General features: G+C 39.5%; 1 protein-coding gene across 2 annotated transcripts; it reads right to left on the bottom strand.

Annotated features, from left to right (window-relative positions):
• Positions 1–4: 4 nt before the first annotated feature.
• CPM (carboxypeptidase M) lies at positions 5–24,462 on the bottom strand. Of its 2 annotated transcripts, XM_081958153.1 has the most exons (9): positions 24,150–24,462; positions 23,806–23,962; positions 13,664–13,761; positions 8,434–8,606; positions 6,440–6,624; positions 3,859–4,029; positions 3,214–3,366; positions 1,246–1,394; positions 5–1,007 (listed from the first exon to the last, which is right to left on the bottom strand). In XM_081958153.1, the coding sequence occupies exons 2-9, from the start codon at positions 23,957–23,959 to the stop codon at positions 792–794; spliced, it is 1,299 nt and encodes a 432-aa protein (XP_081814279.1). In that variant the 5' UTR covers positions 23,960–23,962; positions 24,150–24,462; the 3' UTR covers positions 5–791. The 2 variants fall into 2 exon arrangements, with proteins under 2 accessions (XP_081814279.1, XP_081814280.1); XM_081958154.1 differs by lacking the exons at positions 13,664–13,761; positions 23,806–23,962; positions 24,150–24,462 and adding an exon at positions 12,094–12,415.
• Between the last annotated feature and the right edge of the window lie 236 nt (positions 24,463–24,698).

Genomic DNA, 24,698 nt, shown 5'->3' with positions numbered 1-24,698 from the left:
CTCCATATCTGCAATCTAAAGATTGTATTGGTGATCAATTTACTTGAAGTCATATTTTCTAAAATGAGATCTGACAAGAGCTTCCATAATACATTGTATTTCTTGGGCTCTGTGTGTGTGTGTGTGTGTACACTTCCCCATTTGCATTAATTCTGGGGCAAAACTGCATCAGTACTGTATTTTGTTTCTACCTGGAATGCAAAAATAGTTTGTCATTGAAATATTTCCCTAATTTAGAGTTCTCTTGACTTCAGAATTCTAAAATGTGATTCCAAAGAGGCGAGGAAAGTTAGAAGCAACAGATCATGCTTTTTTATACAGCACCATATCCAAGAGCATTTGTTATAGATGCTTAATAGGTACTAATAAAATAATCTCATTGGCTCAGGTTGCTCAGAGTAGGTTTTATCTGTGCACAGATGCCCTACACAGTGGGAAAAAACAATTTCTTCAAGCAAATGTTTGCATTCATTTGTCCATTAAAGAGAAAAGACCAATCATGTAAAATTAAAAAATCATGTTGGTCTCTTCTGACCTATCATTTTTATCCTTAAGATCCAGTTATGTTAGTATAGTAATTCTATTTTAAGTGAAAGGCAAAGGAGATGTTTCATTAAATTAATCATAAATTAATAATTATATCACTGTGACTCGAGTGCACGTTTTCCTATTCTCAAAGGCTGAAACAGAATGCAGTTGTTAATTCAAAGACTTTATTATCCAGAATAACTCAATAAAAATTAAAATCTATAATCAAGTAATGTTAAAAAGCAAATCTAAAAATACAAATGTTATATGCCTATATATACAAAAATTAGAAAGTTAAACACTGTAACAGTAACTATACTAACACTGTTCGAATAAAGTGGTTTCAATGGGCATGGAACAGGCTTTTTTGAGGTAGATCCCAGGGAGAAAATAAAGTCATATTCATAGGCACTGAGTTTTTCTGCACCATTTGGTAAAACTACTTCCTGTTGTAATGACATAAATCCAGGGAGGGTTGCCTGAAAAACAAAATTTAGTCTGTCAGTATGCTTTACTATGTTTACTATTGTAATTTTCAGAGTATAACTTGAAGTTCCATTATCAATGTAAATTTTTGCTCCATGTGCAGAATGTTCATTTCGTATCCTAAAGCTTGAAACACAAGTTACTTCAAATCCCTTAGATTAATAGATTTTAAGGGCCTGGGACAGATTACACAAAATACAAGAGAATTTTGGATAAGAGTAGTGTACTTACATTGAGAGTGTAGACTCCAGGCAGGAGGAGAAGGTAATATTCACCATTTTTATTGGTTACGTAAGGACATATATGCCTCCTTCCCTGAACTTCCACGATCACATTTGCAATGGGTTTGTTCTTTTGATTCAGAACACGACCTTTTACACCTATAAGGAGGAAAAAAGAGAGGATGGTGTTTTTATTTTTTTTCAGGCTGTAACAGAATTTTCTACAGATAATCACAATTCAGTGATGACTCTTTGCAGGCACAATTGTGGCTGAAGGGCAAGTTGGAATTTCTTGGCTGTGGCTGCACAATAGAACAAGCCTAAATCATCAATACGTAACACACACATATATGCTCCAAAGTACCTCAGACAGAGTTAATGCAGATATTATTTCTCTGTGGTAGTGCTAATGTTATTGAGCTCCCTGTTTCTGAAGTCTGAACAGCTTATTAGGCTTTAGGAAAATTATTACAAACAGGATTGTTTCAAAGGGCCTTTAATTGATTCACTAGATATTGCCATTTATACTTTTTGCTCTTATCTAAGTCATTTTATGATTTAATACATGGTTTTATTATAGGGAACTACATGTTTTATTGTTAAGTGGTTTGAAATTATACTATATGTGTTTTCATGATGATAATTGTAACCCATTAAGTTTTTCTGGGAAAAAACATGAATGAATAGATACTGTAAATAAATCATCTTTTCCTGGAAAGGACTACACAAGGTAATCTGAGTGATGCTATCTATGCGCTCTCATGATGCCTGGAGGCTGCAGAGATTTGGATGGGGGACAACAGATTTTGACTTAATCTTGACGAGTTCAAGTGGCTTTGGGAACATCAAGCCTCAAGACTTCAGTGTTTGTCAACCTTAGTTCTGGATGTTGTTGCACATCCCTGATCAAATCCAGTTTGCAATCAATGGATTCTCCTTGATTCATTCCTTCTGCTCAAAGAGAAGCTGGTAAGCATGACTAGAAGAGCTTTTGCATAGTTCCAGTTTGTACACCAGTTGTGACCTTTCCTAGATCACAACTCCCTGTGCTCATCTGGACTAGTACAATGCATTCTACATGGGGCTACTCCATTTGGAAGCTTCAACTGGTGCAAAGTGCAGTAGTGAGAGCAGTCTTTAGGGCCCCTCTGATGGCCCATATTACATCTCTGTTCCGTGAACTTCACTGGAACCGGTCTGCTTCAGAGTACAGTACAAGGTGATGTAATGATGTTTTCTCATTGTGTTCTTTTTCATTGTTTTTTATTGCTCTATTGTTCTGTTTATCCTCTTTTCATTTCTCCCTTTTTATTGTTGCAAGCCTCATAGCAAGACAGGTAGCAAATAAAGTAGAGTAGCCCCATAGCAAGACAGGCAGCAAATGAATTAAACAACAATAATGAGAATATTTATCATATATACATTAAAATGAATTGAGCATGTAGAATGATAACAGTAGACAATATCAATGTACTTTTTGGAAAGAAACATACTGCATGTTCTCATATGAATTATAATTTGTAATTGTAAATGTATATTTATTATTCAGTCATTCAGCCACTTCTGATTTTATATGATTAGATGGACATTATTTTTCCAGGATGGTTTGTTAGTACTGATGGTCATTAACTTACAAGTGTTCACTTAATAATGGTTCCAAATTATGACAGCTTCAGAAAAAGTAACTTTCATCTGCCCCCGAAGTTATGATGCTCCCACAACCCCAGTAATTATATGATCACAATTCAGGAGTTTGGCAACTGGTTCCCATTTCACAACTAGTTGCAACCTTCCCAGCCAGTTTCTGACAAGCAATGTTACCGTAATTAGGGAAGCTGGATTTGCTTAACAATATTATTATCAGTGACAATTCTTGTACAAACAACCCAACAAATTTAAATTGTCCTTTTAGTAATTTATTCCACAAGATTTACAGTATATCAGATTCCAATAACCAAAACCAGTAGAACTGACTTACCTAGATGAATTTGTTTAATGTATTCAATCAGAGCAATTTTATTGTCATCCCAGAAATCTTGAATCTTATCTTCTGAGGGATAGTGACAACATGATAACTCCAATGTAATGTCAAAGCATTGTCCCCAAACATAATTATAATCCTGCATGCTACCTAAAATAAAATGTTCAATTACATCACTGAAAGGTCAGTCCAAAAATAAACAAGCAGATCAATGTTCTCTTGATCTGAAAGCAAGCACTTCTGTATCATGAATGAGTCTGGACAACACCAACACTGAACTTTTCTGCAGATGTCACCATCAGGTTTTGCAACTCCAAATAATTAATTATAATAATGCTAATTATGAATGTTATCACTGCTATTGTCTACTGCTACTGCTTCCACATAAGGATCCACTGGGGAGATGAAAGCACAAATAACTGCCATGTACTGTTACTGTTAGGTGGAGCAAACTATTCATTCTTTACAATTTGTGTCTCCTCCCTATTATACGATAGACAATGGGAACAGTGCGCTACTCCTCCTTTAGCCTTTTCATACCTCTTTTTGTTGGTGTAACACATTACATAAGATCAGGCATACAAAATAACCTCACTGCCAAATACAATGCAAATAATGTAAAGAAAGAATGGGAAATTGTACCTTTCACTATATACCAGTGATATCCATTCGTAATGCCATCTTGAAAGTAATTCGTATCATCACACACAATATTTTTATGCATCATGCGATGATGGTTAGAATATGTGCTTGCAAGATGGACAAAAACATCATCATCCACTGTTTTGCTAACACCATTTGCATCAATTGTAACTGTAGAAAGAAGGTGGTTGTAGTGAAATTCATATTAATGTTTAGTCAATTTAATGAATAAATATACAAATACAGGTAATAGAAATCCTTTCCCAGGTCTTCCACAGACAATAGAATTTTCAGTTTTCCCCTACAAGGACAAAAAGATGATTGTATTTAGAGACAGTGTATTGAAAACAGCTGATGCCTCTTCAAATTTGAAATTTTTACAACAGTCGTAAATAAAAATGTTTGGAGGTATGAAATATGAAATGATGCTATGGAACCTTGGATTTCAAAGTCCATTCTATTTCACACCCCAAGAATAGAACCACAAATATTTTGTGTCAACCATGAAGTTCAATTTTCTTTTTTTTTCAATTTTCAATAATCTGTTCACTTTTGCCTTTGAGTGCTCCCATTTCTTCTTTTAGTTAAACTATCATATTCAGCATATTTATGCTGATATATCCAGACGTCATTCTCTATTCAGGCATGATCATCCTTTTTCTGTTGCCTTCCTAGTTGAATTTGCAGTTGAGTCTGTTTCTCACAACCTTAAACTAGATATGAAGACCAAACCTGTCTCTTATCTTGAACATTCTTCTCCCATTTCTTTTGCTTTTCAGGGCTGTCAGCTGTAGTGTTACCAATGGTGCAAGATTTGGGCATTCTTATGAGGGAGAAATTTTATGTGAAACTTTGATTGATAAAGCCACAAGAACCTGCAATCTTTATCTCCTGAATGCCCAGAGAATTTATCCATTTCTTACTGTTGAAAAAGTCATGCAGTTCATGCCTTTGTAGTGTCCCATTTGAACTACTGTAATGGTTTGTTGGCATACTTTCCTAACTTTGCTCTCCATTCTTTATCTGAATCTAGAACAATACAATCCATTATCCTGAGACGTTTTCTGATTTTCCATACTTTTTTCCACTGACTGGATCTTTAGGCATTTTACTAGTTAAAACTTCTCTTCTTGCCTTTCGGGGCCATGATATAGGAAACCTCCATTATTTGACTCAAGTCCATAGTCCTGTGCACCCAACTTAACTATGCAGTTCTGGGTTTACTTACTTTTTCCATATACAAGGTTGATACAATTTTAAGCTGCATCAACAGGACAGCTTTTCAGTGATGAGAAATTTTAAAAAAACGTATTTTTCATTAGTCAGATCCTACCGTAAGTATTATTTCTAGTTCTGGGCACCACATTTTTAAAAAAAATCAGAGTAATTGAAGCAGATATTTCCCCCCAAAACACATTAACATAACAGGGATGCTCCAGGAATTGGAAACAAAGTCTTATGTGGAGAGCTTTAGGGGACTGGATATATCTGACTGTGAAAAAAGGAAAATAATTAAGTCATGCAGATAATGTCAAGATATATTTTTCTAATTCCAAAGTGCAAGCCATGAATTAACAATCATAAGTTACAAGAAAGAAAATCCCAGCTGAATTTTCTTAGTTTTCCTAAGTTTCTTTCAGAAAAACGTACTCGTGGTAAGACTAGTTCAATCGGGGAAGCAATTACTGAGGGAAATGATGATCTGTTTTTCATCATGCATGTTCAGATGGTAGCTAACAATGATCTGTTAGGGAAGCTTTAATTTGGATAACTATTGTAAAGGAAGTTAGATTTCCAGTTCTGTAGATTTATATGCTGTTCTTTTGCCTTCCTGGTGATGGTGGGAAGGGTTTTCCACAATGAGGATGCCACAGCACGTCCTGCCTCTTTCTACTAGCATTGTTCTTATAGTCACTTTGCACAATTCACATTTTTACATTTATAATGCTGGCTGCTGCAGTAAATTTTCCCTTTGTCAGTTCAGAATGAAGAAAAAACTCTCCTGTATTTTAGTGGAAATTTATCTTGGTTTGTTACCTATAGGATAGCTGGCTATTATTATAAGATGGATTTCATGTGACAAATCTCATCAAATGTTACATTTTAAAAAAACTTTAATGTTCACATTTTTCTGATAATTTAGATGCAAATGAGTATGTACATGCAGATAAAATGTTAGTTTTCTAATTGTTTCCTGCCTTGGAATTGATTTGGATTAGATAAATCATGGACTGGATTAACAGAGCCTAAATTAGTTTGTTAGACTGAATGACTGTTTATGCCTTTTAGTGGTTTTTTTTTTTTTTGCATACCACCTTGAGTCTCTGGAAGTGGGTGATCTATAAAAACATGCATAAATTAACAAATAAATGTGCTGGTCAGTTGCGTTGATAGATAAATTAAAGTACTGTGTGTGTGTGTGTGTGTGTGTAAAACCCAAAGCTAATTTATTTTGATTTATTATAATACTTGCTATTAATAAATTCATTAATTTATTTTGAGATGAGGATCATGTAACATTAATTAAAAATTGAGAACTGTTTATTGTAGTATCCTTATGGTCATCCAAGTATTAGCTTACCGTGATTGCCATTATCAAAGGGGTAACTTGCAACCAGGGCTCCACCATGCAGATTAGCAGAAAGAACAAACATTCCAGTATTTATCCAGTTCATAACTGCTTTAGTCTCTGGCTGGATAATTTGATTATTGGTGGCAAAATGATCAGGAAAATTCCTGTTCAGATCTTTTTTATTAGCATTGTACCTTGAAGAGATAACATTGTTATTATATAATTTTTAATATACTTTTTGAGTATATGACCTAAGCCATAAGAATTGAATCAGAGGCTAGGCTAATGCTAACAGAATTGTATGAAATAGTAACAAGCAACAGTACCTGCACTGGCTTTACCAGGAAAGGTGGTCTAAAAGTATCTTGATGATTAGTCAGCATGATCTGTTATCAAGTAGATTAGGAAAGAACAATTCCAAGGAAACAGAGCAAAGATGAGTAGATAATAAAATAAGTAAATCTAAGTAGCAAAGAGATTACCTGTAAGGAGAGCAAACAAGGCATAAGCCTGTAGGAAGAGTAATAGAAACCGTCATCTCAGAGGAACCCAGGGAAACGTGTGTGTGTGTATGTGTGTGTGTGTTAATCAAAGGAAAGTTAAAGACCAGCAGATAAATTTACACTAATCTGGAATGAAAGATGGCAGGTATTGATAAAGGATGATATGAGACTGGTTAATTCAGAAAGGCACATACATTTTGAAGAAGTATCTAAAGATGACCCAAACATTAGAAGAGGACTGATGAATATTCATTCTTGTGGACCAAGGGCAGAATTACATGAAATTCTAAAACCTCTTTGCAAAAACTCACAAACTACTATTCCCTTGCCCCCAGCCTGCTTTTGAGTTAATAAAATCTTCCTTGTTACATGTAAAGGTAAGTGGGAAAGACCAGGCTAAATAAAATTTCCTACTCCTGCTCAAGAAACTATAACTTGATTTAATGATATGATAGTTAAGAACGGAACCTACAAAATTGTTCTTCTGCTATATGTATTGTGTAGCAATACACAATAGCAGGGGTGGCGAACAAGTTCGACAAAAAGAGCCAAAATTTTAAACTGAGAGTCAGAGAGCCACACCACGCAGTGACCTGCCAAAACAGACAAACACTCACACAAAAGCATATAATTTTAACAATAATATATTAAACACATAATATAACATGCTCAGTCAGGTGTTTTTTGTTATAAATTTTTATAAACCCATTAGAGCTGCTGTATAACTTTTAAATCCATAAATAAGTGGAATCTCTGTCCACCTAACAACCTACAAGATTACTTGATGACCACAACCAGGAATGCCACACTTGCAGTCATTAAACAAAGCAGTCACATATCTCGCTTAATGACTGCTTTGCTCAGTGATGAGATTGTGATTGTAAATTGAGTACAACCTATACATGGGTAAAGCCTGGTCCTAATATTATCTTCCTTTAACCTAATATATGTATTATAATATATATATGAGTTTGGATTATCTTTGATATCTATTACAATTACAGGCTGTGAGAAAAACACTCGTAGAATTTTGGGAAATATACTAACCATGGAAATTCAATTAAATGTTTTCTCCTATTTAAAACTCTGCTGCTCCTGAACCCAGAGCTTCAATATGCAACCATTATTATTAATTTGAGCAATCATTAGAACCTCACCGGAATCCTGCAGCAACTGTGCTAGACTTTGAAGCATTATTTTTTTGGGCGCAGCAGAGGGCGCTGTTGAGCTAAACTCAGAAGTACGGTCGACGCGACGACGCTTGCCTGCCCTCCACCAGCTCTGAGCTGGTGGAGCGCAGGCAAGCGTCGTCGCGTCGACCGTACTTCCGAGTTTAGCGCGCGATCCGAGCCACAGTATACTAAATAATGGTAAGAGGCAAAGAGCCTCATTTATTTTGGCCGCGAGCCGCGTGTTCGCCACCCCTGCACAATAGCATATAGCATGTTGAAAACATACCCAAGACATTCCTCACTGTATCCTAGATTGCTTTTTTCTTACCTGCCAATTGTGGGTGCACACTGAAGCATTACTGATGCTTCAAAACCATCAGGGTTCATTGAAGGCATGATGTGTATCCGAGTGTGGTTAATGAGTTTTGTGATGACTGGATCGTGTTGATCATTTTCCACCAAATATTTAATCAAATGGAGGAGGAGTTCCCGCCCAAGAGCCTATGTAGGGAAGCAGAGGAATAAGTACTCGAATTAAATTGACAATAAGAGGCAACAAACCAATATTAGTTGGGCAAAAATCACATGATACAGAAGTAAGATAAAATAAACGTGATGGCTAATGTTTTCAATGTACAAATAATCTCCCTGAAAACTGAAGAGTCAGAAAAAACAAACATGCGCTATCTTATTTACATGAAACGGTTCCTAATATCACATAGCAATAGCATTTACACTTATATACCGCTTCATAGTGCTTTGCAGCCCTCTCTAAGCGGTTTACAGAGTCAGCCTATTGCCCCCAACAATCTGGGTCCTCATTTTACCCACCTTGGAAGGATGGAAGGCTGAGTCAACCTTGAGCTGGTGAGATTTGAACTGCCGAACTGCAGCTAGCAGTCAGCTGAAGTAGCCTACAGTACTGCACTCTGCACCACCATGTAGAGAAATAGCATGATGCATGTACCTAATTAATGGATACATATGTATGGACATATGTATAACGTGCATGTGTACAAAACAGAATTGATTAAAAAAAATCAACTTAATTTATGGTCAGACTAATTAATTAAAGGGTATTCTTCATATAATCATACAAATATATCTTAGATTCATGGATTGTGATAAAGTTTCACTTAACCATCATCAGCCAAAATCAATTGAGTTAGCCATATACTAAACTATACAAGTAGTCCGCGACTTATGAGTACAATTGAGCACAAAATTTATGTTGCTAAGCAAGACAGTTGTTAAGTGATTTTTGCCTCATTTTATGGCCTTTCTTGCCACAATTGATAAGTCAATCACTGCAGTGGTTAGTAATATGGTTATTAAGTGAATCTGGCTTTCCCATTGACTTTGCTTGTTGAAGGTTGCAAAAAGGGATCACATGACCTGGAGCACGGCAACCATAATAAGAAACCAGTTGCCAAGCATCCAAATTTTAATCATGTGACCATGGGGATGTTACAATGATTGTAACTATGAAAAACACTCAGAACTTTTTCCAGTGCCGTTATAACTTTGAATAGTTACTAAAGAACTGTTGTAAATCGAGAACTACCTGTAATTATGTATTACAAACCACAATAGCTGGAGTCACATAGCTTGCCAAACCAAACACAAGCCATGCAATGTTTTAGCAACATGTATGATTTCAGCTATTGAAAGAAACAGATTTTGTAACAGAAGCCAGCCTGTTTTCCTTAACATCAGCTGTTAATGGGATTCCATGCTTGAAAATGTAACTATGTGCATATTTTATGTTATATTTTTGGTAAAAATAAATAGACTATTACTGACATTTAACTACCCATGTAGGACTTATTTTGGGGGTTTGTCTTATTCCCCCCCCCCCCGGATGGGAGACTCACTTCTGCTTGCTTGTGGCAGGGCAGGCGGTTGCGTGGCATACAAGAGCTGCCGCCATGAGGCAGGAAAGGGTGGAGCTGCCCAAGTGCCCCGTAACAGCTTACTTAAGGATCCTTGCACCCAGGCCACCCACGCCCCAACATCTGCCTTGCTTCACGGCAGCAGCTCTGACAACCACATCCAGCAGGACCCCACATGGCCCCTGGCCCATTTATTCTGCTTGCTTGCAGCCACAACAAAGCAGGAGGCTGAGCAACACAACGGTGCCACGTCCACAAGGCGAGACAGGGAATGGACCTGCCCCACGTGCCCCTCACCCGCTTACCTCAGGGCCCCCAAATCCAGGCCATCCATGACCCATCAGCTGCCTCGCCTCAGCACCAACACACCACTCAGCCTTCTGCTTCGTAGCAGCCATGAGCAAGCAGAAGTGGGCTGGTGGCCACGTGAGCTCCTGCTGTACATGGCTGTTGATGCTGCCACCACAAGGCAGGTGTTGAGGCATGGGTGGCCTGGCTGCAGGGACCCTGAGGTAAGCCAGTGCAGGATTTATAGGGCAGCTCCACCACCACCTCACTTCATGGCCGAGGCACCGCAAGCAACCAGACAGAATGGGCTGCTGGCCAGCTGCGCAGGGTCTTAAGTAGGTCTTATTTGGTGGGGGGGTAGGGCTTATATTAGACACATACGTAAAACATGTTGGGCCTTATTTTTGGGATAAGTCTTATTTGGGGGGCAACAGGGTAGTCATTAAAAGAAATGAGTATATTTTTATTTTCTTCATAGTAATAATTGATAACTTTAAACTTAGTTATTCCTGTAATATCAACCCTCAAACTTGCGAATAGTGAAATCAAGCTAAGAGATTATTGTCCATTGGCCATTTCTAAAAGTATTCTAGACCTCTTTATGTGAATAAAATATACAGGTCCTTGCAAGTAGGGCTCGGAATCATTAACTGACCCACAAGAGACTAAAAAATTAAAGAAAAACCTATATTGTTTCTTCAGGATCATATTGGGCAAACCAAAACTGCCACATTCATTGTATCCCACAATTTATTTATTTTTTCATTAGAATGCTTAAAATCTTTTACAAGTGTTTAGTAAGTGTTTGGATCATGTATGATTTTGACCATTTTAAGTACTTATGATAATCATTTAAATTACTAGGAAGAAAATGATGATAATAAGAAAACATAAGAAAAAATATTGCCTAAGAAGATAAATAAATATCATGTATTATGATATTATTATTAAAGGCAAGTTCCTATCCACTTAATACAGTAAAACAAATACAAATTCAATTAAGAAAATCAACAATTAAATCAGGCCAAAATGCATACATGTATTTATTTATTTATAAAATTTATCGGCCGTCCATCTTACTACAAGGGAACTACTTAAAATAATATCAAAATGCCTGAATAAATACAAAAGGATAAGTTTCTAGATGCAGCAATTTAGGATTAAAAATTTATTACAGTAAATTTATTTGTATTGTATGGATAGAGACCAAGAAAGATAATAAAAAGGCACAAAAAATCCAATAACTTGTAGTAGTTGAAGATAAGAAAAAAGAATTAAAGTCGCTAGGAACTTAAAAAGCAACAGGAAATTATTTCGGATCCATATTGAATAGATTGTGACTTAGATATGGAACACTATTCTGTCCAAAAGGACTTTCCTTGAGGGATCTGCACAGATTGCTCTGTCTGGTCTAGGAGCCAGATATTCCCTTTACTTATTGTCTCTAACCCCTTAGCAGTCTACAGCATTGTAACTGTATTTCTCCAGCAATTTTTGAGCCCATTTTGGGTACAGAGAAAGAATGTGGGCTACAAAAGTAGGGCAGAATTGGTAAGAATAGTAGTAAAAAAGATTAGAAACCCACCACTGATATTTGGCCACTGCTGATATACCAACTACAAGCATCTCTCTGCAAATCCTGAATGTCATGTTATCATTTCCTTGGCTGACTTCAACCTCCATGTTCTGTCACAGCAACTACCAGTATAGTCCCAAAACATGCAGGCAGATACACGCTTGACCTAGTCTTTGTTTCAGAGCAGATGAGATATGATCTGAGAATGGAGGAAATTACATGTACCCTTTACCATAATTAGATCAGTACTTCAATAAACTGGACATCATGATGACATGGACCTCTGTATCGTATTGGGCCCATTTGAATAGTCCGTGTATCAACTCAAGTGGATTGATAGGAGTTTCATGCTTTGGATATGACTTCTTAGAGGTGTACATATGTTTTGATGCAAGTTGTCTGGATTGCCTTCTGTTGATTCCACTTTAGTTCGTTTCTTTATCATTTTAGAGTTGGGTGGCATCAAAATAGAAACATACAAACAAATAAATAAGTGAATACTTCCCTTTCATCTTGTATTCTGTGATTAATATATTCTTATGTTTTTGGGCCTAAATGACTGACTGTGGATATTCATTCTGATCAGTTATTTTCGTTTTTCTGAGTTGATGTTTTGCACTCTGTCCAGAGCCTCATAATATAGGAGTAATGCTACAGCAAGAAAAAGGAGGTAAGGCATTGCTTTAGTTTATTCAATTAATATATATGTCTGATCCAATTGTTCCCATTTTTCTCTTTGTCTTTGGGAAAGCAGATAAATACACTCCCTTGGAGCCGAGACAATTTTTTTCTTTCATCTTTAGATATCATTATGTTTCTATTTATGAGAGGGAGAATGGAAAAACTAACTGGCTGTTGTAAGGCAAGGCATAAGGAACAGCAAAGATCCAAAATTGGACCGCCATGATCACAGGACCATTTAGAGTATGTTGTCTCTTTATTGATAAACATTACTGAAAACATATGGCTGGTTTCTAAAATAATTTAAATATTTTTATAATAATGGCCACAAGGATTAAAACATCAGAAATGTTTTGATTCTTCAACTTATTTTGGAATTCTTATGCTTTTTTCCCCATTATTCTTTACAGATAAGACTATCAGCATCATATATTTCCAGTCAGAATCAATAGAAAAATGCAAATGGCAGAACCAGCAAAAAATGAACTTTTATTTGAATGGTAGCTTTATAAAATTGAACTTATTTTTGAGAATTTTTTAAAAAAAATTAACATACATATAATGTAATCCAAAGCATACCTATACATCTTAACAAACATTTTCTGAGTGTTCAATAGTATATCAATTTTTTTTGCCATTAAGCCTCTTCAATATAAAATTGAACTTATAGTGGGAAAAGATTCTTGGAAACGGTGATGGGTAATGCTAATAAAATTATATAAAGGACACTGTAATTCTACTCCTAATTATAAGCAGTATTAGAATGGTAATCTATTAAGTGACATAAATTTCAACAGACTATTTATGGCTTGTCCTTGTCACTGAAAGCCATTAGATTTAAATGTGCCTTACCAGATCATGCTCATTAATAATAGCAAAATATAACTCTTTTTACTTCATGAAATTAAGGAAAACACATAGCATTTAGCAGACTTCCCTGTCTTGTATGGTGGCATTTTTATAACTTTGTACAATCTTCCGCGGGGGTGGGGAATGTTGTCAGTCTTTTTTTGGCTGCTTAGATAAAAGATTAAACTTTCCTCACATGTATATAAATTGGGGTGCTTCCTATAAAAAGTGCTGTAAAAAGGAAACCACAACAACTGAAGTTATAGACGTACCTCATTCCCATGCATATTACCAACATACTTGAACTCTGGTATGCCAATCTTATGCTGAGTTGGAGACCTTCCCAAAGCAAGAACCCAGAGGTTTCTACCTTTAAGTGGAAAAGAATTTTACACACACATAGATACAGAATGTATGCACATAGTTGTAAAATAATAACACAAAAAAACAATGAAGAGCTAAGATAAACTGTCTTATTTTTAATTCATTTGTCATGGCATTGAATAAATGACTTTTAAATATAGGCCATTCAGATGAATTAAAGCCCAATGTTTTCTTTTTCTTTTATTTAAACTAAAACATTTTAAATTTATGAATATATATATATTCATTCCTAAAAGAATCCATTAATAATAACTAAATAAAATTATTGAAGAGAGCTAAGTTTAAAAATATATGAACAAGAAATCTGCAAAAAAAAAGAGATACAAACAAGAGGTCAGATCAATGAGGCTTAGTGAGAGCCAACAGAGGACTGCAAATGTCTAAAAGATCAAATATAATATACAACTAATATTAAAACGGAATAAATTCTTGTTTGAAAACTTGGAAGCACTTGGAACAAACCACTTTTCTTTGAGTAGTTGAAACAAACATTTAATTTAGGAAGACAAGTCCCTTTTAAAACATCTTCACTGTTTTAGAATAGAATACAATAACAGAGTTGGAAGGGACCTTGGAGGTCTTCTAGTCCAACTCCCTGCCTAGGCAGGAAACCCTACACCACATCAGACAAATGGTTATCCAATATCTTCTTAAAATCTTCCAGTATTACAGCATTCACAACTTCTGGAGGCAAGTTGTTCCACTGATTAATTGTTCAAACTGTCAGGAAATTCCTCCTTAGTTCTAAGTTGCTTCTCTCCTTGATTACCTTCCACCCATTGCTTCTTGTCCTATCCCCAAGTGCTTTGGAGAATAGTTTGACTCCCTCTTCTTTGTGGCAACCCCTGAGATATTGGAACACTGCTATCATGTCTCCCCTAGTCCTTCTTTCTCTTAAGCTAAACATACCCAGTTCCTGCAACCGTTCTTCATATGTTTTGGCCTCCAGTCCCCTAATCATCTTTGTTGCTCTTCTCTGCACTCTTTCTAGAGTTCCAATGTCATTTTTTTATATTGTGGCTGAATGGAGTATTCCAAGTATGGCCTTACCAAGGCTTTTCAAAGTTGATCTCTACACTGGACCAAGTCTGAGATTTTAAAAAAATGAAGTAGCACTTTATATCTTAGTTTAAATGGGACTTATATTATTGGGAGATCATTTCATCCAATCCCCTATTAATATGAATTGGAGCTTTTAATAGTATTTACAGAGAAGTTAAGCAGACTAAATTTCCCGAACTTATCAATCCAATCGGTGGTGGGATTCAATTTTTTTTACTACCAGTTCTGTGGGCATGGCTTGGTAGGCGTGGCATGGATTAGTGGGCATGATGTGGCTTGGTGGGTATGGCAGGGGATACCGCAAAATCCCCATTCTCTCCCAATTCCAGGGGAAGGATACTGCAAAATCCCCATTCCCTTCCCACTCCAGGGGAAGGTTACTGCAAAATCCCCATTCCCTCCCTGTTAGATACTTGTTCTAACTATAGTGGTTTCCACCAAGGTCCTCTGTTCCAGCGGGAACAGAGGTTTAATCCTATTGGTCGAAGGGTCTGACAGCTCCCTATAAAAGGGCTTCTGTCAGACTCAACCTTTGCTGGATTGTTCTCACTTGTACTTAATAAAGAGCTGTTACCACTAAGCTTGTGTGCCTATCCATTGCCCAATGTAACACTGGCGACGAAGGTGGGATTGGAAGGCAACTAGGCAAACCGAAAGAGTGTAGCAATCCAGCAACTACATCCAGCCCAGAGCTCAGCGCAGCTTCGAGCAGCCATTTTTGAGCGGCAAACTCAAAACGCCCTCTGAACACAAAATGGCCATGCACGCCCCACCAACTCCGTATGACCCAGTCACCGAGCACTGGGACTCGTACATGCTCCGGTTTGACTGCTTCCTTGAGGCAAATGACCTCATGGGCCTTTCTGAAAGCCGCAAGAAGAACATGTTCCTCGGATATTGGCCAGAAAGTGTTCAAGACGGCAAAAGACCTCTCTGAGCCGACACCGCTACAATCAGTTGCCTGGTCCGTGCTTCAGCAGACGCGGAGGACCCACTATGCACCCAAGCCGTCCAAGCACGTTCACCGGCATGAGTTTAACATCAGAAACCAGAAGGACAGCAAGTCAATTAACGAGTATGTTGCGGCATTCCGCAAGGCCATTTCCGAGACCTGGACGAGCTGATTCTGGACCGCATAATTTGCAGTGTGCGGGATATTAACCTGCAGAGGCGGTTACTCGCTAAATCTAACCTCACTCTGCAAATCGCACTGGACGAGGCCAGGGCGTCCGAACCAGCTGTCAAATCTACTGAGACTCTGCAGCGCCAAAGTGTTCCACAAGATGCATGAAAGAGTACACGCGTATATCAGGCTGCGGAGCCCAAGAGCTCAGAAGGCGAGGAAGATGACAGGTGCCGCATGCGCAGTAGCCGCACCCAGCCAGTGAGGAAATTCAAACCGTGTCTCCCGCCTTGTGCTAGCTGCGGAGGAGACCATGCCAGATCATTTTGCCGTCTCCGCGACGCTACCTGCCAGCGCTGTGAGTGAAAGGGGCACATCGGCAAGGTTTGCCAAAGCAAGCTCCCCCCGACGACCTGGCAGCCACAAAGCCGACCCAATCACCAGCAGAGGCCCAGCCAAGGGGCCTGGCAGCCACCACCAGGGCACTCAGAGGGCGACAACAGAGTCACCCATCACACCTCAATCGGCCAAGCCCGCACAAGGTGGTCAAAGAAGCTGAAGGTCACAGTCCTCATCGAGGGCTCTCCATGCGAGATGGAGTTCGACACCGGGTCACCGGGTCATCACTGACCATCATGCCGTGGTCCACCCTGAAGCAGGCTATCCCTAGCCTGAAGAAACAACTATGCACCCGCCTTCGCGATTACCAGGGGAACCAAGTCCCCATCGTGGGCCAAGGCCTCTTCCGGGTGAACTTCAATAACTTCAGCGGCCAGCTCCGTGACAGTGGTCAGCGGAAACCTGTGGAGCCTTCTGGGGCTTGACTGGTTCGAAGCCCTGGGGCTGGAAGTGACCAGTGTCAACGGGAGCACCGACGAACTACTTGCAGACCCTACCCCCGAGACGCCTGTTTTTCGCATTGACTGTTTCCACTTAGACCGGCTACACCTCAATTATTCTGCCTCATCGCCCCCAGACTCCACAAGCAAGATTTGGACATTTAGCGTAGGGGATTCGGTATACGCCCACAACTACGCCGGGGGAACTCTGTGGATTCCTGCCACAGTGATAGGCATCACCGGCCCTCGCTCTTACTTCCTAGAGCTCGAGGACGGTAGGAATTGGAGAAGGCATATTGACCAACTCCATGGCCGCCTCTCCAACTCCACTCTTAGACAACCAGAGGTAACTCCTGCATGAGTTAGCCAAAGCCCTACCCAAATGGAGCAAACACTCACTCTTTTCACGGCCATCTCAATAGAATAGAATAGAATAGAATATTTATTTCTAAGCCGCGCCCTCTCCCGAAGGACTCGGGGCGGCGTACAATAAAACAAATAAAATACAAAGTACAATACAATACAATACAAATCTGGACAGGACATACATATAGCAAGGACGTATATAAAACGTATACAAAACGTATACAAGGAGGAGGTAGGCTAATAGCTAAAAAACAATTTAACAATTAACAATTAAAACAATTAAAAAGTCACAATATTTAAAAACCCCGATAAATAAATTCTATTGAATTACATTAATAAAAAACCCGTCAGGAGCGATATAGTTGGATCATGGTTGAGCCAGGCCAGCTACTTGGAATAGGTGGGTCTTGAGCTTAACTCTGAAGGAACGGAGGTCGGACGTCGTCCTAATATCCGGAGGGAGGTCATTCCACAGGGCTGGGCCCGCCACAGAGAAGGCTCTACTCCTAGGCGCCGCCCCTCGACACTGTCTGGTGGACGGCACCTGGAGGAGTCCCTCTCTGTGCGAGCGAATTGGTCGCAGGGATGTATGGGGCAGAATACGATCCCGCAAGTAACTAGGTCCTGAGCCATGGAGCGCTTTAAAGATCGTAATCAAGACCTTGAAACGCACCCGATAGACCACAGGAAGCCAGTGCAGCTCGCGCAGGAGAGGTGTCACGTGGGAGTACTTCGTACTCCCCATAATCACCCGTGCGGCCGCATTCTGGACCAACTGCAGTCTCCGAGTGCATTTCAAGGGAAGCCCCATGTAGAGAGCGTTACAGTAGTCCAGGCGAGACGTCACCAGCGCGTGGGTGACTGTGCGTAGGGCGTCCCGGTCCAATAGGGGGCGCAATTGGCGCACCAGACGAACCTGGTGGAACGCCCCCCTGGCCACGGCTGTCACATGGTCATCCATGGACAGCCTGGCATCCAGGAGGACGCCCAAATTGCGCGCCCACTCCACGGGGGCGAGTTGAATGCCCCCAATGGCCAGAGATGGGATTAACTGGTTGAACCGGGGGGCCGGAACCCACAGCCACTCCGTCTTGGAAGGGTTGAGCCTGAGTCGGTTGTCATCCATCCAGACCCGTACGGCTTCCACACACCGGGACATCACTTCGAGGGGCCTCATTGGGGTGGTTCGGGGTGGAAATGTACAGCTGAGTATCGTCAAACCTGAGGGTACTGGGAAACTGGTTGTTGCAGGCCCCCAGCGAGCTCTAAGCGAACCGGCTCTAGAAGCTCCAGCTGCGGCCTGTGAAAGGTTCCAGGAGCTTCCACCAAGATGAGCTGCAGAGCAAACAGGTCCATCCGACCTGTCCAAGGAAACCCCTCCTACTGAACTGTGCAGGTCAGGCAGAGCTACCCAAAAGCCCGCCTACCTGCGTGACTACGTAACAAGTAGGATTGTTCCATCCAAGAGGGGAGGGGTGTTAGATACTTGTTCTAACTATAGTGGTTTCCACCAAAGTCCACTGTTCCGGCGGGAACAGAGGTTTAATCATATTGGTTGAAGGGTCTGACAGCTCCCTATAAAAGGGCTGCTGTCAGACTCAACCTTCGCTGGATTGTTCTCACTTGTTGTACTTAATAAAGAGCGGTTGTTACTGTTAAGCCTGTGTGTGCCTATCCATTACCCAATCTAACGCTCCCCACCCTACTACACTGCTTTCCAGCTCCATTCTCCTGTGCAGGGCAACAAAAGAAGACCCAGCCTTTCGCTGAGGCAGCGAATAGATCCAGCAACTAATTATTTCAGTTAGAACAGTTCACCAAAGTGATCAATACCAATTCCCTCAAGATCAATGGGACTATCCAAGAACATGATAAATGGCTGTGGATCAAATGAGAGTCAGAAATTACTGGGGGATCAGTATGTAGTTTGATAAATATTGAAAGGTTGACTGGAGACAATTAATTATTTTGGGGTCTCTGTAGAACTTGTCTCTAGGCCTGAAGATGATTAGCCTAGCAGCGAAGCAGGCTTAACCCAGTGTCTGATGATCAGCCACCAGTGAGAGAGGCCTTGAGTTGCCTCTATTATAGTTCTTCTTTGTAGTATTATTAATTAAAGTAGCATTTATTACATTATTTTCATGTAGTAATTATTTGTGAATTGTGAACAATCTGGAACTTCATGAAGGGGTCAATGAGGCAAAGAGTTTAGGGACCGCTGCTTCAGAACTAATATATCTCCATGCACATTACAATGGAGTCTTTCTGATTCTCCTTCTAACAGTCTTTTGATGAACCAACAGAGAAGCAGGTGTCTACATAAGGGGAATTCTACAGTAGCTATACAGTATGTACACTGTACATACAGTACAGTAACTGTCCCTTGAATTTCTATCAATATGGGAATCAACTCTTATAACCATTTTACCAATTAAAAAAGAATGCTCTGCACATGCTTGCACATTCTGAACCACATCTTTGGAAGGATTTGTACAGCCCTAGTTTACAATATGACAGACAATGTGAGTTGGAGCAAAGTGAAACAAACTCATAGACGAGGGAAGTCCAACTCTATTTCATTGAGGGCTCTATCAGGGTTGTGTTTGACCTTGGGAGGCTGGGGTGGGCATGGCCACCTTGACATCACTCATGTCAGGGGTGCCTGTGGTAGCCCAAGTGCTCTGCCAGTGAAAACAGGCTCCTGAGTTCCGTTTTCAGCTGCGATGGCCTCCTGCAATCTTCTGCCAGCAAAAACGGAGCTCAGGAGCTCAGTAGGGCTGAGGCACTGCTGTTTCCAGGGCAGTCCCATGGGACAGATCTAAGCACCCCGCCGGCTGGATCTGGCCCCTGGGCCTTGAGTTTGACACCCCTCTCCTAGACTGTCAGATGGAATTGGCTCCATTATAAAAATAAGCAGGGAAAAGTGAATTAGCCTTTATTATCACTCTTTTACATTATAAATTAATGTTAAGTTGAAAAATGCTAAGTAACTGTTTGCATGCAAGCTCTTGAAGACAAGCACTGTATATGCAGGATGGTATTCCATATACAGTACAATTGTGAAATTAATGCCATAGCCTTCATCCTCATTCTATTACAAATATGATTTAAGTCAGAGAAAGCATTGTTTTAAAATGAAGTCTACATTCCATCCAGGGTAATTTGTTGAGGTTATATAATTGGAAAGGCTCAAGAACTGTAATTTGCTGGGAGGAATAAAATCAGTAGGGGTAAATAAGAGCCAAAAGGGGATGAGTACTTCCATTTTTTCTCTCTCTCTCATTCTTTTTGTGACACTTTTTTTTCTGTCTCTCCCATGCATTATGTTATGGGGAAGGGACAGATATTTATTGCTAAAGACTAAACTAATCTCATTCCAAGTTTTTTTTAATAAGCAGAGAAAAGTATGAAATTTGATTATGCCTATAGTTCTGGAGCTAAAAACGTGCTCAATGCCCATCGGTAATTAAGCAGAATTAACCATGCTCATATTACCCAACTCAATGATCATTCACTGTGTTTCTTTCAAACCTGTAAAGGATTTTTCTTAGTCCCCAATGACTCTTTAAATAAGGGACTTCCTTAGCTTCACAAACTATTAGTATCTTTGATGTGTTTAGAAATACACAGGTTAGAATAATTAAAAATCTATCCACATTCCATCAGGACTAATTTGTGGGCACAATAGAAAGAAGGCTAATACTTGAAAATGCTGACATTTTCAAACTCCAAAGCATAATCCAGGTCTTTGCCTTTGTCAAGAAAGTTAAAACATGTGTACATGTCAGCATTATGAGGTATACCAGATCAAGAAACTGACTCCACATGAAATCTATAACTACATTATTTTGACAGAGGAGGAAGAGGAGAAACAACCACAAAATAGAGAAAGTCATAGAAAATGAAGAAGTTAAATTGCCCTGGGATTTTAGAATTCAAACAGACAGGCACCTGTCACATAACACCCCAAACTTAACAATTGTCAATAAGAAAGGCAAAAATGTCTGGCTAGTGTCTACGTCAGTACCTAAAGACAGCAGAATAGAAGAAAAAGCACTGGGGAAAATCCCAATGTGCAAAGACTTGCAAATAGAACAAGTGTGACAAAAGAAAGCAAAGACAGTACCAATAGTAACAGAATCCCAAAACACCTGGACCACCATTTGAACACCAACAGTATTGACAAAATCACCATCAATCAATTACGAAAGGTGGATTTTCCTGGAACAGTTTACATCCTGCAACAGTACCTTTAACAGTATCAAAAGGTATCTGTCTATGCCAGGTCCTTGAAAAGGGCTTCATAGGTGCATAAAATGCCAAATTCTGTCTAAGTAACTGGCTGACTGTGTGTGATCAACCATAATAAAATGCAATAACATTAAATGATAATAATATAATTTAAATACTATTAATTATTAATTATTAAATAATATTGAATTTATTGCACAGTGTTTTGTATTTTATATAATTATATTATTTAATGTTACTCTAATTGTAACTGACCAAATAATAAAATCTAATCTATGTTCAAGGTGCTCTTTAATACTGGGATTGAATGTCTCTCATTAATGAAACACATTTATACATGCAAACCCTTCTGAAAGAATCCCACCCACCTCCAAAATTTATGGAAGCCACCATGTCACTCATTCAGACAAAAAGGATTACATTGTATTGTGAATCATAGCTGCCCAAATATGACTCAATGAATGAGTGGAGACAAAGCCACGTAGAACAAAAAATGGAAAGGAGAGAGCTCCTTTGAATGTCTCTACAGAAAGACAAATCGGGAAATTGTCCACAAGTACTCTGAATTTCGGGTTGCAAGAGCCAAGGGAAAAATTGCTTTGACTTCACAACAGTAGAGCCTTTCATAACAACACAAAGCCAGTTAAACTCATTTTTAAATCATTTTTGGAAATTTCAGTTTAACTAATTTATGGATATTAGAGACTTTTAGAATGGTGAGATCAATCTGACACCTGATGAGTTCCACCTTCAGATTTAAATTTTTTTAAATAGAGCTTCCAAAATTTCAAATATAAGCAAAAAGCAAAAGGATTTTGATTTAAGAAAGTTTTAAACAGATTGGGAGACAAGGAAAATTAAGATATTGGGTATTCTTTATGAAAGATTCAAAATACCAATATATAAATAATATATTTACTGGAAACAAATGAAACAGAACTAAATCCATATTAGCAACTAAGGCTTGATGAAGCCACAAATAGAATTTATTTATTTGATTATTTATTTATTAAATGTACATGCCATCCATCTCACTATCAAACAATACTGGGCAGTACATAAATATAAATAAATAGTAGAGGAAACCAAAGAGCCAGGTAGAAAAGAGTTAAAATGATCATGCTGAGTATTTCTTAAAGAGTTTTTTTACATGGGCTAAAATATTAATAGTATCTCAGAAAGGGTAGAGATTTCAGTGGATAAGAATTTAAAAGATGATAAAATCTTCAAAATCTTCATAGACCTTACAGAGAGTTTGAACGCATGGAAGACAACAAAATTGAAATTATCCAAGTGGGAGTACAAAAGACAATTAAAAAAATATGGGAGACACAGTAAGAAATTTTGGATGATATCTCTTTTTGGGAAGAAAAGGAACTAGAACTGGAAATAGCTAAGACAAGAAAACCTGGGTGATGCCTCTTTATGGGATTTACAGAGTATCCTGGTGAAATTTTTGAAGACTTTTTTAAAGTATCAAAAATGATGGACGATCAAATGTTGCAATCCCTATAGGGAGTAAATCAAGATTGTACAGAGCAAAAATACGAACTATAAAGTTGGACTATCAGAGACAAACTATTAGTTTGATATTTCTGGCAACTTCTAATGGACTTTTTGCTGAACCAGGATGAAAAATATTATTTCTTTTTCTTTTAGTTTAGTTTTTATTACCTTTAACTATGTTTAGGATTACATTGTATTAATGTTTAACTAGAATATAAATCTCAATCTTAAATCTTAAATTTATTTTTTCAAAGAAAAAAACTGATCTTGCACAAATTATTTGTTGACAATCATTTCATCCTCAATGGTTAAACTAACTAACCAAAAGACAAGTGCACTTATTTCCTTTTTAATTGGAGAGGGGGGGATAAAGAAAAAAAAGCTGAGAAGACTTGGATTGCTTATGACAGAGGGCAACATATGGAGCCCTTTTAAAATGCTATGTTTAAGTAACAGCAGTCTTCTTTCCCTGAAATGGAGATATTACAGCCCTTTTCAAACTTGCACACCTCCAGCTAGATGAGGACACTCTCCCATGATAACCCTTAGGCCAGGGGTGTCCAAACTTGGGAACTTTAAGACTTGTGGACTTCAACTCCCAGAATTATGCTGGCTGGGGAATTCTGGGAGTTGAAGTCCACAAGTCTTAAAGTTCCCAAGTTTGGACACCCCTGCCTTAGGCCCTCAGGAATAACTAGAGTGGGCAGGAAGTGTAGCCCAACTTGTCCGGATGATTTCAGTGGGACTGTATTCTAGGCAACGGAGCTTAGGCCAGACCTTTGGGTGATACCGACTTTTTTTCTTTCGTTTGCAAATGCTAAGATCTACGCTGGGCAAAGAGGCCGGAGAGAAACAGCGTGAGATCCACCCCACCCAGCCTTACCTTGTACTGACTTGCCAATGCTGTACAAGTGAGTGATGGCAGTGTAATTCTTGTGCACCTCCTTCAGAAAAGCTTCCAATTCCTTGGTGCGATGGTAGCGGAAATCCAAGCCGGATGCCAAAGGGAGCAGAAGAAGCAGGGAGAAGATGCCCATCTCCTACTCGAAAGAAGCAGAGCAAGGAAATAAGCGCGAGGGGAGGAGAGCACCGACGAGACCAGCCTTGAAGAGTTTAAGCCGAGCGAATAAAGTGCCCAAGCGGCAGCGACAAGCGGCCTCAGGAGCAGCAAGCCGACGGGCAGAAGGGGCATGGGACGAGTTTTGCCAGGCGCTGCCTTATTCTTACCGAAGTGACGGCAGCCTCTCAAAGGTAGCCGCAAAACCCGCCGCTACGCCTGACACCGACTGCTTCACCCGAACTGCAGGGGCGAAGAGCTAAGAGGGACAGGGCGGGACTTTATGTTGAGTGACACAGGAGGTGTCCAGTCCAGTGAAAAGAGACTGACTTGCCCGGCCAGCCCTCCCCTTTTTTCCACCTCGGCCTCCCCCGCCCGAGTGTCCCGAGAGCAGCCAAAGAGCGCGCGAAGCAAGCGGGCCGATTCGCGCGGACTCCTTCGACCTCATGCTAAGTTGTAACCGCCTGGAAGAAACGTTCCCTGCGATCGGGCCAGAACTCCTTCGGCACAAGCAGAGGAGGCCGGTTTCCGGGACTGAGGCGCGCGCTCACAGAGCATTTCGGAATATTACTCCGCATTCCAACGAGGGCTCTTCAAACCCTGTTGCTCCAATCCAATTTACCGCCATTTGTTCCTGTCCTCTGTTTTGCGATAGCAGCAGCGAAATTCAATATTAAGAGAAAAGGGGGAGAAGGAAACTACCCTCGTATTTTGTATTG

Source organism: Natrix helvetica (genome assembly GCF_964273705.1).
Source record: "Natrix helvetica genome assembly, chromosome: 6".
Lineage (NCBI taxonomy): Eukaryota > Metazoa > Chordata > Lepidosauria > Squamata > Natricidae > Natrix > Natrix helvetica.
The sequence above is the reverse complement of the archived record's forward strand: the minus strand, read 5'-3'. Positions and strand labels throughout refer to the sequence as shown.